We start from the raw sequence: 13,822 nt of genomic DNA, 5'->3' as shown, positions 1-13,822 counted from the left end.
GGTGGGATGCCTGGGGTAGACGAACGTGGGAGGTTGCCGTGCCAACAACGCTGACCGCTGCCAGTCGCACCACACCGAAGCTATCCCTGTCGGTTCACAGGGCACATTGTCTCCTACCCACCGAGTCGTCGGCCCACCGTTTATCGTCAGTTTGCTTTCTGCTGTTGTTTCTCTGTTTCATTTCCTTCAATTAGCTGCTCATTGCCGCCTGGTGTGCTTGGATTGCGGGTTGTCGATCCAGCGCCTGACTTTTAGGATCCAAGAGTGCAAAATAATTCGACGGCAGCTTAATTTACGTTTAGCTGCTCACTATTGGTCCTACCTCTACGATTAGTTGAAACTCATTCTTATGCCGCCATAAGTATCGACACCTCAATTGGTCAACAGGGTTGGATCGGACAGCTTGAAGCGACGATACAACGAAGTCCCGGGACTACATCCACCAACCGTTGGCGATAATCTCGAATCCATTCCATATCACCACCCCCGATACACAATGAGCGTCCGGGTAGTCGCGCGGGTTCGACCGCTTCTCAAATCGGAACGGGAGTTAGATGTCATCCTACGCACCGGATCGTCTAACCAGGCAGTGCCCGGCAAGAGCGATAAGACGAGCTCCCAGGGGAAAGGCGCACTGGCAGCCTTGAGGGATCGGGATAACCTAGTGCGGATTCCGAACCCCAAGAACGAAGGTGAAGAATACTCGTTTCAGTTCAATGCTGTCTACGATGCGGAAGCTTCGCAGCAGGAGCTCTTCGATGCAGAGGGTTTGTGACGCCAATAATCTGGGAGGTAACGACATACTGATGGAACGCGCAGTTGCTCCTACTGTCAAGCATCTTTTCAATGGCTTCGATGTAACGATATTTGCATACGGGGTTACAGGAACTGGAAAGACACACACAATGCGAGGCGGTAAAAGCTTGGCTGATCGTGGCGCTATTCCTCGTCTCCTGAGCAGCATTTACAGACGCAGCCGGAAGATGGAGAAGGACAGTGACGGGGAAACTACTGTCAAGGTGTCTTTGAGCTACTACGAAATCTACAACGACAAGGTTTACGACCTATTCGAACCCCCCGAGAAGAGGACTCTGGCAGGTCTACCTCTTCGAGACAACGGCGGCAAGACAGTCGTCGTGGGTTTGACGGAGAGGCCATGCCATACTCTGAAGGAATTCGAGCTATTGTATGATCAAGCCAATACCAACAGGTCCACATCTGCAACAAAGGTTTGCAACCACGCTGTTCCCGAAAGAAGGTCGATATTAACTATTGTAGCTTAACGCCCACTCATCACGATCTCATGCCATCCTCTGCGTGCGCGTCGCAGTCACCACTGGAGATAAAACGCGCATTAGTACCGCATCTGCTATCGACCTTGCTGGCTCCGAAGATAACCGCCGGACGGATAATGACAAAGAGCGCATGGTTGAGTCCGCTAGTATCAACAAGAGCCTTTTCGTCCTGGCTCAGTGTGTCGAAGCAATCAGCAAGAAGCACTCGAGAATACCGTATCGAGAGTCGAAGATGACGAGGATTCTATCGCTGGGACAGAACAATGGGCTGACTGTGATGATCTTGAACCTGGCGCCGGTCAGGTCCTACCATCTGGACACAATAAGCTCACTCAACTTCGCCAACCGCACGAAGAAGATCGAAGTGCGCGAGGTAGAAAACGAGCCAATGTTCAAGGGGCCCCCTAAACCAGCATCGCGGCCTTCGGTGACAGCCCAACGGCAACCCCTGCGGCCTCTGACAGCTTCCGTGAACGTGAACCTGACTGCCGCAGCCAAGGACAACACCAAGACCCTCGAAAAGCCCGTAAAGGCTTTCCACGTCTACTCGGATAAGACGCACCCTAGAACTACCACACAGTTCAAGAAACCGGAGCCCCCTAAGCGGAATTCCATGAGCTCCCGGCCTTCTCTGAGTTCCGATATCTCCCGCCTCTCATCGAAGCCTTCTCGTCTCGCTCAACCAACACAGCAGCCTCAAAAGCACCATGACGACATCTCCGCGGCCAAGATCGAAGAGATGGTAGAAAAGAAGGTCGAGGAGATTCTGGCTGTGCGAGCCGTCAGTGAGCAGTCGAGACAAACGCAGGTCCGCGAACTGAATGAGCAAGTCCAGCGGCGTCTGGAACTTCTCGAACAACGCATCGAAGGCTCCGAAGATGCAAGGGCCGAAGGTCTGTCATACTTGCTCATGGCCAAGCAGCACCAAGCACGTGGCGAGGACAGCTTCGCTCTCAGGATGTACCAGCTGGCCCTACCATACTTCCCGGACAACGAGAAGTTATCCAGGAAGATTGCCAGCCTGAAGGAGCGTATGCACGGCAAACCGCGCCAGGACGCCGACACCACCGGCACCATCAGCCACTCCGGGCACAGGCGAGAACTTGGCAGTATGCTATCCCTCAAGAAGCAGCCCGCTAAGACGCGCCTCAAGCGCGTTGCTGAAGACTCGGACGCGGATTATGAAGAACCCGAAGCGTCCCTCGAACAATTCAGCGACGAAGACATCGAGGAAATCACCCACGCCAGACGCAAGAAGCGCACAAAGACCAAGTCCCCATTGGACGACGAACGCGCCAGCGTCGACGTGATGAACGAGGAACCGCCCTCCCCACGCACCATCCACCTCCTCTCCATCATCAACTCGCGCGACGTCAGCCAGATCAAGTTGCTGAAAGGCGTGGGAGTCAAGAAGGCCGAGGCTATCGTTGACTGCCTGTGCGAGATGGATCAACACAACACCAGCCAAGATGACGAAGCGCGGTTCCACATCAACAGCCTTGCGGAGCTGAGCCAGCTCAAGGGTGTGGGTGTGAAGAGTGTCCAGAGCATGCGAAACGGAGTTCTGGTATAACAGTACAGACATTGTGCATTGTTTCTACGTTTGGAGCTGGGAGTTCACTATATACATTGTCGACTTGCATTGTCTGTTGTTTGCTTGCTAGCATATCTGTTTTCTTGTGGCTTTATCATTCATTGCCGTGGCTTTGCAATGCACAGCGAAGGTGTTTGGGAGTTGACAGAGGATCGAATCGAAGCATCTATATAGGCATCTATCTATTCCAATTATTGCTCGAGATACTCTAAAGCACTATACCATCTATTTTCGTCAACATAGCATGAGTACTTGCTTGCACAAAACCCCATCATTTTACCACAATATAATCACCACCACACCCCCATCCCCATCCCTCCCATCTCCCACCACATAATAATAAAATATATCCACCACTCAAACCCTCTTCCCCCACCACCCCCTCCACCCGACAATCCTCCCCTTCGCAGCACAATAAAACCCCGTCCCGGCAAGCATAACCACGGCACAAAACACAAACAACTTAGTATAACTTCCTCCCAGGGGATCCGGCAACAAGGCGCCCGCAATCGGCGTGCCCGTGAGCGCCGCAAACGACACAATACAGAAATATGTCCCGCTGCGCACACCAATCTCCCTGATCTCAGAGATCTGGGCCACCAGCGCGGGGGCAAGACTCACCACCGTGCCGGAGGTGAAGCCATACAGGGCGCTGAAGACAATGGCGGGGGCGTTGCCGGTGGAGGGAAGCCAGAGCGCGAGAACGAGGATCCCGGATGCTAATGTCATTAGGATCATGAGGTTGAAGCGTCCGAAGACGTCCGCGAGGTAGGGTGGGATGATGCGGCCTGGGAAACTGATGCCCCTCCCCTTCCGGGGGAGGGGTGTAGTTAGATATCTGGTGGATTTTGGGGTTGAGGGGAGGAAGAAGAGGGGGGGGGGGAATGTGATTTACCTAGCTGCATTAAGGACCGGAATCAAGTACGAAGCCAAGGTAGGGGACATGCCGTGGCGCTGAGCCTGGGAGGGGATGAACGAGAAGGGAAGGAACATGCCCCAGAAGAAGCAGAAAGTTCCGGCGGTGGTGAGGATGAAGGGGAGTTCGCGGAGGGGACGGATGAAGTCGCGGATATGGTATTGTTTTCTGGTGTGGACGAGACGGGAGGTGGTGGTGAGATTTGTGATGATGAGGAGGAAGAGGATCAGGAAGCCGCAGATGCGCATGGCCCAGCCGAAGCTGAGGAGGTCGAAGAGGCGAGTGAGCATGATGGGGAGGATGACGCCGCCGAGACTGGCGCCGCTGGTGGCGATGCCCAGGGCGAGGGCGCGACGACGGCCGAACCAGGTGCTGATGGAGTTGACGCCGGAGTGGAAGAGGGCGCTGTTGCCGATGGGGCTGCAGATGCCTTGGGCCAGGATGATTTGGTAGTATTCGGTGGAGATGGAGGTCATCATTATGCCGAGGACGTGGAGGATGGTGCCGACGAGGATGATGTAGCGGGGGCCGTAGTTGTCGAAGAGGATGCCGATGAAGGGGCCCTATTTGTTGGTTGCTCTGTCAGTTGGTGGGTTGATTGGTATTGGTGATGGTGATGGCGGTTTGGGGGCAGACGTTAGGGCTGGAGGGAGGAAAAGACGGACCCCGAAGAACATCATGAATGTCATTAGCGATGTGATCCATGTGATGGAGCTGGTAGACATGTTGCTCAGCTGATGAGTTTGGTAGTAGTCGATGAATATCCCCATGCCTGGAAGTCGCATGTTAGCTAGCAAGCTGTGCAATCGTCATTTGAGATTGGTTCCCAGTAGAAGGTGTTGACGAAGTGTCTGATATCCCAACACTCACAATTATTCCAGCCAAAACTCACGAACATGCTACAGAATCCACCGAAAACCGTCATCCAGGCTGCGAGTCCGCCATCTGGAGGCCCCTCAGGTGTGGATGCTGGTTGGTGGTCCTGGACAATGACGCTGGATTTCTCCGAAGTATAACCTGCAGATGGATTCACTCCGCGCTTTTCTCCGGAAGTCGTAGTGCCTTGTGTATCGCTCTGCTGCGCCTCTACATCGTCACTTGTATCTGAAGCAGATACCGGCAGGTGGAAGGGCTCTTTAGTATCGTCTTCCACGGCATCGCTGGCTGGAATGGCCTCATTCGGTGGTTGTTGTTGCTGTTGTTGTTGTTGTTGTTGTTGCGTCATGGTTTCTGCAGCAGAATAGGGCTGACCTCTGTCACAAGGGTGTCTGCTTCCTGGTGCTGCGAATTATGGAATGGCGATACTGGGGGCTTGGGCGTGGGGGAATCTGGTGGCATCGATCTGGGCCTCGAGACCTTAGATAGCGAGGTCTGACCCCGGATTCCCGCAAGTGAAAAAAAGAGTCGACCAGCGGTGTGATTCTCGTGAGCATTCCATAGGGGAGGTCCTTGCTGTGGACTTAAAAAGGAACGTTTATGTTTGTGAGACAACGAGGCCCCTTGCGAGATCCCTTCATTCATGGAAATTTCCCCCCACCACATGTCAGCCGGTTTATACGTGGGTGCCTGTTGGCTAGGTGGTTTAAGACAATGTAAGGCGGGAAATTGCTTCGATTTGATCGAGATCACGAATAATGGAAAGAAAATAGGGAGAAAGGAGAAATAACGTTCAAGTGGGGTGTAGTCGGACACAAGCTATTGTCTATAGTACATTGAGCCTGCAATGAAACAAAATAAATGAAAAAAGATACCTGGATGTCGGACGCTATGATCTATGCGTGAAGAACAGCAACATATTGATACTGTTTCAGCTTAGTTTTTCTGTCCCGCCTTTTCAATAATGACCTTGCCCTCCTTCGTCAAAGTGGCAATGCTTTGCTCCGTGCCCTTGAGCTCATTGGTCAATTCGTCCACAGTTCTGTGTGGTCCTGGTCCATCATTAACAGCTTCCTCAGCAGCCTTCACATACTCGTCTCCTGGTTGGCGCTTCCCCTCGGTAGGCTTTGCCGGGCCAATGGTCAAACCTCTAGGCGCACTGGCGATTTCGTTAACTTCGTGTGAGGTCAGAACCTCGTTGATACGAGGACCGCGGGTCTGTAGAAGGATGGTCGAGGGTCCATCGAATTGGAGGAACAACTATGTAGGGTTAGCAGCAACTTGACAGCCTCGCAGGATGCGACATACCCGATCTCCCCAGATGGTCTTCCGAGACCATGTACGGATCGTGTGCATAATCCTCATTGTTGACTTCCAAGTGCTCGATTCCGACATATCCTGGATGAACTTGGAGTTCTGGATGAAGGCCGGGAGACTCTTAAGACCCGGGACCTGGAATCTCAAGGTCGTAGACTTGAAGCGATAGGGGCGTGGGGGATTGGACGACATGGTGTAGGCAACGACGTTGCTATGCGACATCAGTAAAAGCTGGTCAATCAGGGAAACAGCCATGCTTACCTCGGGTGAACGATGTATTGCTCTCCAGCCTTGAGCTCAACGGAATAGAGTTGACCGTTACCAACCAACGCCAACAAACCTCGTCCTGTGACCTCAGAGCTACCCCAATGGGCAAGGCTCTTCGCGGGTTAGTCTAGCCTTTATACACAAGACCCAATGAGGATCACGAACCAGACTTGTGTTGATAGTTGGGCGGATAGAGAGCGAGCGACCCGTCCAGGCAAGCAATGCCCGTTTCTGGGCCACCATCCAATCCACGGAGCCATTCAAGTGAACGACAGCAAAGGAAGTATTCGGAGAACGAACGGAAACCAGCGCAGTCACTGGACTTGCCGAAGACACCTAGCAGTCATTGTCAATAAACATACCAATTGTTCAAATCCTAGGAAGACCAGCCTAACCTTCTGGTAGAGGAACGGCACGCCGACGACAGCCCTCCGGAAGGGTTCTAGGACGCTCAATGTAGAAACCACCTGCGTTGATGCCAAAGTCGTTAACCCTAGAGTAGCGTACAGGGTAGAGCATTAACCACAACAACATGCGCATACATTGTCTGCCTTTCCACTCAATCCGACCAAGGTACCCCGACGAGTGTAAAGGTTCTGAGAAGCGGAGAGCGAAACCGATAGTAGAGAGTAGGGCGCGCCGATGACATCGAATCGTGCATCTAGTTATAATTGCGACTTGTTAGCGCGGTCTGCTCGGGGTTTAAAGCGGGTTCGGGTCCAGCCTGGAGACTTGCCAGCAGACTCAGCAGAGCTAGGGGTGCTGGAGATAGGTAGATGGTCGCCATTGACGGTAGCAGGCTCCTCCGCAGGCGCCGCGCGAATCTGGACGCATCTGGTCTGCCATCCGCGGCGCAGCAATGCCCCTTGTCGCGCCCGGGGAGGGACGACTCGAGTCCAGGACAGAGTCCTCGCGGCACTCCTCCAAGGTTGAGCCGATGCCATCATGGAGGGTCTCTGCCAAACGAAGTGCAGATGGGGAGAAGCTGGGGTTGGGAATGCAACTGCTCGTTCTCCGCGGTAATTCTTCTTCTCGCCCGGATTCACGCTTCCAGATCGGGAAAAGCGCTATTGCGGCTTGGCACTGCGAACTTGTCGATATTTGAAGCTGTTTCATCCACTTTTGCCTTGCAGTGAGGGTATTATTTTCACTATCACTGGATTTAGCTCGACATGAGGATAGCTCAGATAGTAATAACTGTGCTGAATGCCTCAAACCCGCTGGTGGTTTGGGAGATATAAGCTGTGTTGCACTGATGTCATACCTATCTCACGTGTCTACCTTGACTATATGAGAGTTCTTTTAAGTATCCCCTCTTTTACTTAAGTGGACTATCAATCTGACTGCTACCCGCTAATGTCTACTATATAAGAGCATATATCTTCTACTTCTGTTAGTAGCGATGGAGCTGGACCTGTGTGTTGACCATGTTTCTAAACAATATCGGCACATTACTACCTTCACGACGTCACTTACTTTCCTAACAAGAATGACATACTCATACCGGATACCTTCAAGCTGGACAGCAATTGCTCAAGCAGGAATTGATTAAACAGAGAGACGACTTGATTCACGTAGACCTATGAAGAGATGTGAGGAAACATCAGAAAGACAGTATGTTGCTGAACTGCCGCATTCGTACCGAGAGTAACGTAATTTACCGGAGACCTGGAGATACTCGGAATCGGCGATTGCGACAGAACTGCCTTTCCTGGTGCTATCACTGCAGCCTCCCTCGCTGAATCACCTGTACCTATTTTACCCTCAATACTCCTTCTGGACACTTAATCAATGATCCGCCATACACGGTGTCGTGAATAAACAGCGCCCTGATCCACCGCGGTCCCCAGTACCTTTTCCATCTCACGCCCTCATACTTTATCCCCCGCCGCCGCCGACGTTTTCCTCCGAACCCGGCGGTCCCCATCACGAGGCGGAAATTCGCGCAAGGCCTCACCACCACCGCAATGCTCCATTGGCTATAAAGACGGTCCTTGCATACCTCCGGTCGCTGTGAAGAGCATCTACCGACCACAATGCTGCCCAGGGCGGCCCGCACGCCTTGCTGGCGTGCCTCGGGATGCTTTCTACACCACACTTCAGCCGTTCCGCGCCCAGCGTCATGGGCGTCAGCTTCCTACGGCTTTCAGCTCAGATCATTCTCAACCACCAGAAGCCCACTGAGGAGCCAGACCTCGCAGAACACTCCGTCGAAGTCGCAGACGCCGGAACCCAAAGATCCCTCGACTACCCGACCCAGCGCTGCCAATGTCGCGCAGAGTCCGCCGGGTACCCAAAATGCTACCGCGACCCCGAAGAAAGACCTGCTCAGCGAAGCTACCGTGGGGAGAAAGGAGCAGAGGAAGGCGGACTGGGCGATAATGAAGGAAATGGCAAAGTATCTCTGGCCTAAGGTGAGCTGAATTCGCGGCGTTCTGGACGAGCGAGGCATAGGGTGCTAATAGAGAACGGTGCAGGGTGACTGGGGAACGAAGCTTCGTGTCGGCACTGCCCTATCGCTGCTGGTAGGAGGAAAGGTGAGCTATGCTACTACTGGGTCTCCTGCATCAGTACTCACTATCCAACCAGATATTGAATGTCGAAGTACCCTTCTATTTCAAGAACATCGTTGATTCCATGAACGTGGACTTCTCGACCTTTGGCGGAACCGCTTACACAGTCGCAGGCTCGATGATTATTGCCTGTAAGAGATCCCCGCATGCAGGAAGACTGTATCTAACAATGGTTACCAGACGGTGTTACTAGGATCGGGGCTACACTCTTCCAAGAACTGCGCAATGCTGTGTTCGCCAGTGTTGCGCAGAAGGCGATCCGCAAGGTTGCGGGAAATGTATTCAAGCACCTGCTCCAGCTCGATCTTAACTTCCACCTCTCTCGGCAGACCGGTGGTTTGACGCGAGCAATTGATCGTGGAACCAAGGGCATCAGTTTCTTGTTGACGTCTATGGTTTTCCACGTGGTGCCAACTGCCTTGGAGATTTCTCTTGTCTGCGGTATTCTGGTAGGGCCTGCGCTGCACCATCTGTCCAGATATGGCATTACTGACTGTGATAGACCTACCAATATGGTGTCCAATTTGCGGCGATCACAGCCGCAACCATGGTGACCTACTCTGCTTTCACGATCATGACCACCGCCTGGCGAACCAAGTTCCGCAAGCAGGCGAATGCTGCCGACAACCGTGGTGCCACCGTTGCTGTCGACTCTCTGATCAACTATGAGGCGGTTAAGTATTTCAACAACGAGAGATTCGAAGTTGCACGCTACGATAAGGCCCTGAAGGCCTACGAGGATGCTTCCATCAAGGTCACGACGTCGCTGGCTTTCCTCAACTCCGGCCAGAACATGATCTTCTCGAGTGCCCTGGCAGGCATGATGTACCTCGCCGCCAACGGCGTTGCTAGCGGCAGTCTGACTGTAGGTGACCTGGTCATGGTTAATCAGCTCGTCTTCCAGCTCTCGGTCCCGCTCAACTTCTTGGGCTCGGTGTACCGAGAGCTCCGCCAGTCTTTGCTGGACATGGAGACCCTCTTCAACCTGCAGAAAGTCAACGTGAACATCACTGAGCGACCGGATGCCAAGCCCCTCCAGCTGAAGCAGGGCGGCGAGATTCGATTTGAGAACGTCACCTTTGGCTACCACCCCGACCGACCCATTCTCAAGAACGCTAGCTTTACGATTCCTGCAGGGCAGAAGTTCGCTATCGTTGGACCTAGTGGTTGCGGCAAGTCGACTATCCTGAGACTGCTGTTCCGCTACTACGATGTCCAAGAGGGCCGGATCCTCGTTGACGGTCAGGATGTACGCGATGTGACTCTGGAAAGTCTCCGCAAGGCCATCGGTGTTGTGCCCCAAGATACTCCTCTGTTCAACGATACAATCGCGCACAACATCCGCTACGGCCGGATTGAGGCGACCGATGAAGAAGTCCACCAGGCGGCGCAACGTGCACACATCCACGAGCTGATCCAGAAGCTGCCCGACGGCTACAAGACTGCGGTGGGTGAGCGAGGCATGATGATTTCTGGAGGTGAAAAGCAGCGACTGGCCATTTCTCGACTGATCCTGAAGGATCCGGAGCTGCTGTTCTTCGATGAAGCGGTAAGTCAATTGTTATTATTCAGCATGGCAGGCGGCTAAGTATACTAATCATGAACGGGCAGACCTCCGCTCTGGACACCTACACAGAACAAGCGCTACTGCAGAACATCAACAGCATCCTAAAGGAGAAGCGACGCACGAGCGTGTTCGTGGCGCACCGACTGCGCACGATCTATGACTGCGACCAGATCCTCGTATTGAAGGAGGGGCAAGTAGCGGAGAAGGGATCGCATCGCGACCTTCTGGAGCAGAATGGCATCTACGCCGAGCTGTGGAACGGTAAGAGACCCGCCGTCGGAAGCCCGGAAGGAGTTGGTGTATTTCAAACACGAAAGCTAACTAAATCCTGCGCCACAGCCCAAGAAATGTCCCTCGCACAGGACGTGGACAGCGAGCCGACAGCTGCGGAGGAAGAGGAGAGTACTACTAGGAAGTAGTGCAGAACGCGAGGCACGACGATAAGCAGCAAGCAATCACCCAATGGAAGGGAATTGTATGATCCCCTTCCTTTCCTTCTTTTGTTCTATATTTCTTGGCGCTTTAGACTTTTTCCGACTGAACGATACAAATGGGAAACTATCAAAGTAGATATCTACACAATAGCCACTATATGTGTAACTATCTACGTTACTAGTCAGTTGTCCACCAACTTACGTAAACGCCCTCCTCTGTGGCTGCCGTGTACGTGCACCATTCGGTGAAATGTGGGAAAGGTACCTCCCCCCCCCCCCAATCATCCCACACGCAACCTAAACGACGGACTAGTCTACCGGGTTGCCACGAGGGGAACTGAACCGAAGGAAGGCAAGCGGGCGGTTCCAATAAAAATAACTGGAGCCGTGGAATAGAAAAGCACGCAAGGCAAGACACGGCCAGGCCATTTAGACGGAACCACCGGCACTTTCGAAATTGGCCTTAGCGTCTTACCCCGTCTCGGTTCTACCCTTTTCGACCCAGCGAGCGAGCCGATCTGGTACGCAGGGTCTTGAGTCAGGGAGAACCAGGGATGAGGAGAGCGTGATAGATGAATATTGTATATTCCATGTTGAACGAGTGAAGGAACAATAATGTTCAGGATTGCATGGTTGGTGCCCAAGTACGAGCACAATTCGATTCGTGGTTTATCTATCTGCCTGAGGGTGAGTCTAATGATGTTAACCGTGCGTTAGGGGGTAACAGAAGAAAGAAAACAAATCTCCGGGCGGGAGGTGGGGAGGTTTTGAGTTTGAGGAAGGAAGAAGAGAAGAGAAGAGAAGTACTGGATGGATAATGGATGGAAAGACTCGCCAATAGCGGGAGATCATAGACGATAGTGTCGGTTAGATAGGTAGATGATTATCTCTAATGAAAAAGAGAAAAGTCAATTGAGCAATCTCTGCTACTGTGACTGTTGAATGTCTCTTTCTTGAGAAAGATAGTCAGGGGTATTGAAGAGTCTGGTCTGGTCTGTGTGGTGGTGACGGACGTCTAGTTCGTGGTCTAGTGTTTCCTTAGTGTATTTGGATTCCGTACCTGACGGTGGTGGGCATACTTAGTCGAGGCTAATGATTGGCTGGACTCCCCTGGCTAGGCCCAGACAGGAAGGGACGCCCCTCCCCCAAACCACGTTGCGCCTTCCTGACTGGTGGTCGGTGCAGCAAGTCCACACCCGTCCGGCCATCGTGCCTTCCAGTTCCTCTCTTTCCCACACGTTTTGTTCGGTTCCTTCCTTCCCAATTATTCCCCCAGTTCCAAGTCAGTCAGTCCGTCGTTCTTTCCACATTCGTTGTTTTCCCTTACTAGTATCTATCTAACTATCGTCATCGTCTCCATTATCTCCTCTTTCTTCTGCTGCTTCTTCTTCTTCTTCTATCTCTCCACCACGTCTCTCTTTTGACCTTTTCTTTGTTCCTTCTCTTCTACTACTCTTTCACCTTGCATTCTTCATTGGCACGTAACCCTCGGTGGCTTGTCTTCCCTGCGTGGTCGGCTGCATTCCTTCTCCACAAGCCTCTCTCTTTATCCATCAATTCCTACCAGCCATCCCACCAAGGGTACCACTAAATCACTATCGGCGCCTTATTTATCATTGACTTCTTGACTATTGCTTAGCTCCGGAGCACTATCTGTCTTGGTGTGAACACTTTCTTTTCCCACCATCTGCTGCAACGTCCACTAGCCCGTCGTCGTCCCTCTTCGCAAATCGGGTCTTTCGTCCCTCCTTTTTCCTTTTTATCTGCAACCTGCCCCTCTCGCGTCCGCCGTGTTACCTCTCCCACCCTTCCGGGCCGTTATCTCAGCAATTGGCATCGCTTCACCTTCGCACTCTTACTATCAACAATTCTTGGAGATTATCATCCTTGAACCCCGCATATACACTCCCAGAAACTCCCTGGGGTGATTATTCGATCCGCTTTGGATTTGGTGCACAAGAGAAATAAAGTCATTTATTGCAAGGCGCTACGCTACATACATACACAATGGGTTTCATCGAGAAGTTGCAAGCAAGTATGTTGTCTCCATTTCCTAGGAGTTCACCCATTAGTACCACACATCTCGAAGCATCACGGTCATTGTGTCATCGTTCAATTCCTGTACTAACCATCCATTTCTTACAGAGATCGAGCTCTACCGGCTAGAGCAGCGCTATGCTCGTCGCAAACACCGCAGCACCTTTTCAGGGGTTCCCTACGTCGACGGGGAATACGTCTACGTCGGCGGATCCAACTCCTCGTCAGGGACCGTCTCCAAGCACTCGACAGGCAGCTACTGGAAAGCCTCTACATGGGGATCGTCTGGCGACTCGCGCTGGCGGTGATGCACCTTTTTCGTCATTCTTCAAGCGCTGTCTTTTCGTTTTGCTCGACTACCAATCCTCCTCATAATGTCCATGTTGAGGATGCGACGACCTATCTTTGTTTTTTTTTATTCATGGGTGAAGAAAGTGAACACAAAAAGTTCATGTTATCTTTCTCTACTTCCGTCCTTCGGTACTCCGTTCTGGCCGTTGGCTTCAGCCGCGACATTTGAAAGCTAGCGTTGCATATTTGATCAGCCATTTGGTTTGGTTTGCTCTCATCTGCGCAATAGCTTGTCATATTGACTACCGCCTGCCGTACCATCAACACGCGTCTCAAGCAATTGATCTAAGGGACGTCGAATACTTTCTTCTTTCCCCGAATCTATCTCGGAGTTATCTGGCATCATCTTATTGACGCGATTTATGCCTGTTTGCTTTTTGGCTGCAAGCACTCCTTTTTGCTACAATTGTTCTGGATCCTTTCCGCTCTGTTCTAGAGTTGGCGGGATAGAGCTTTATGCTGCCATTTTGTGCACTTCACATACCCCTCAAGCCCATTAGCGAGTCGTTCTGTGACTTGACTTGTTGGTGTATCCTTTCTTCACACCCTTTTTCGCCAATTCGAGGCTGTTACGCCTCACTGTACATAGGCTTCT

The 13,822-nt window shown here is 52.3% G+C and overlaps 5 protein-coding genes across 5 annotated transcripts; 3 read left to right on the top strand and 2 right to left on the bottom strand.

The window, feature by feature from the left end:
- Positions 1-145: 145 nt before the first annotated feature.
- On the top strand, positions 146-3,092 carry BO83DRAFT_368698 (kinesin family protein). Its single transcript, XM_025529835.1, has 3 exons — positions 146-767; positions 820-1,229; positions 1,279-3,092. The coding sequence occupies exons 1-3, from the start codon at positions 497-499 to the stop codon at positions 2,866-2,868; spliced, it is 2,271 nt and encodes a 756-aa protein (XP_025384227.1). The 5' UTR covers positions 146-496; the 3' UTR covers positions 2,869-3,092.
- A 154-nt stretch (positions 3,093-3,246) lies between these two features.
- On the bottom strand, positions 3,247-5,485 carry BO83DRAFT_453798 (MCT family MFS transporter; the record flags this gene model as incomplete). The annotated part of the gene is made up of 4 exons (XM_025536923.1): positions 4,676-5,485; positions 4,471-4,577; positions 3,785-4,368; positions 3,247-3,685 (listed from the first exon to the last, which is right to left on the bottom strand). Exons 1-4 carry the CDS (start codon positions 5,028-5,030, stop codon positions 3,247-3,249), a joined length of 1,485 nt encoding a protein of 494 aa, XP_025384226.1. The 5' UTR covers positions 5,031-5,485.
- On the bottom strand, positions 5,456-7,476 carry BO83DRAFT_381714 (AIM24 family protein). The gene is made up of 7 exons (XM_025532055.1): positions 7,002-7,476; positions 6,808-6,926; positions 6,661-6,732; positions 6,431-6,601; positions 6,260-6,378; positions 5,990-6,209; positions 5,456-5,941 (listed from the first exon to the last, which is right to left on the bottom strand). The coding sequence occupies exons 1-7, from the start codon at positions 7,207-7,209 to the stop codon at positions 5,618-5,620; spliced, it is 1,233 nt and encodes a 410-aa protein (XP_025384225.1). The 5' UTR covers positions 7,210-7,476; the 3' UTR covers positions 5,456-5,617.
- A 506-nt stretch (positions 7,477-7,982) lies between these two features.
- Positions 7,983-10,960, top strand: atm1 (ATP-binding cassette Fe/S cluster precursor transporter ATM1). The gene is made up of 7 exons (XM_025532054.1): positions 7,983-8,679; positions 8,743-8,802; positions 8,855-8,969; positions 9,019-9,287; positions 9,341-10,387; positions 10,450-10,666; positions 10,745-10,960. Exons 1-7 carry the CDS (start codon positions 8,302-8,304, stop codon positions 10,822-10,824), a joined length of 2,166 nt encoding a protein of 721 aa, XP_025384224.1. The 5' UTR covers positions 7,983-8,301; the 3' UTR covers positions 10,825-10,960.
- A 1,886-nt stretch (positions 10,961-12,846) lies between these two features.
- BO83DRAFT_321681 (uncharacterized protein) lies at positions 12,847-13,251 on the top strand (the record flags this gene model as incomplete). Its single annotated transcript, XM_025527863.1, has 2 exons — positions 12,847-12,935; positions 13,011-13,251. 2 exons carry the CDS (start codon positions 12,847-12,849, stop codon positions 13,249-13,251), a joined length of 330 nt encoding a protein of 109 aa, XP_025384223.1.
- Between the last annotated feature and the right edge of the window lie 571 nt (positions 13,252-13,822).

This window comes from Aspergillus eucalypticola, assembly GCF_003184535.1.
Source record: "Aspergillus eucalypticola CBS 122712 chromosome Unknown BO83scaffold_29, whole genome shotgun sequence".
Classification (NCBI taxonomy): domain Eukaryota; kingdom Fungi; phylum Ascomycota; class Eurotiomycetes; order Eurotiales; family Aspergillaceae; genus Aspergillus; species Aspergillus eucalypticola.
Note: the sequence above shows the minus strand (reverse complement) of the source record. Positions and strands in the feature narration are given on the sequence as shown.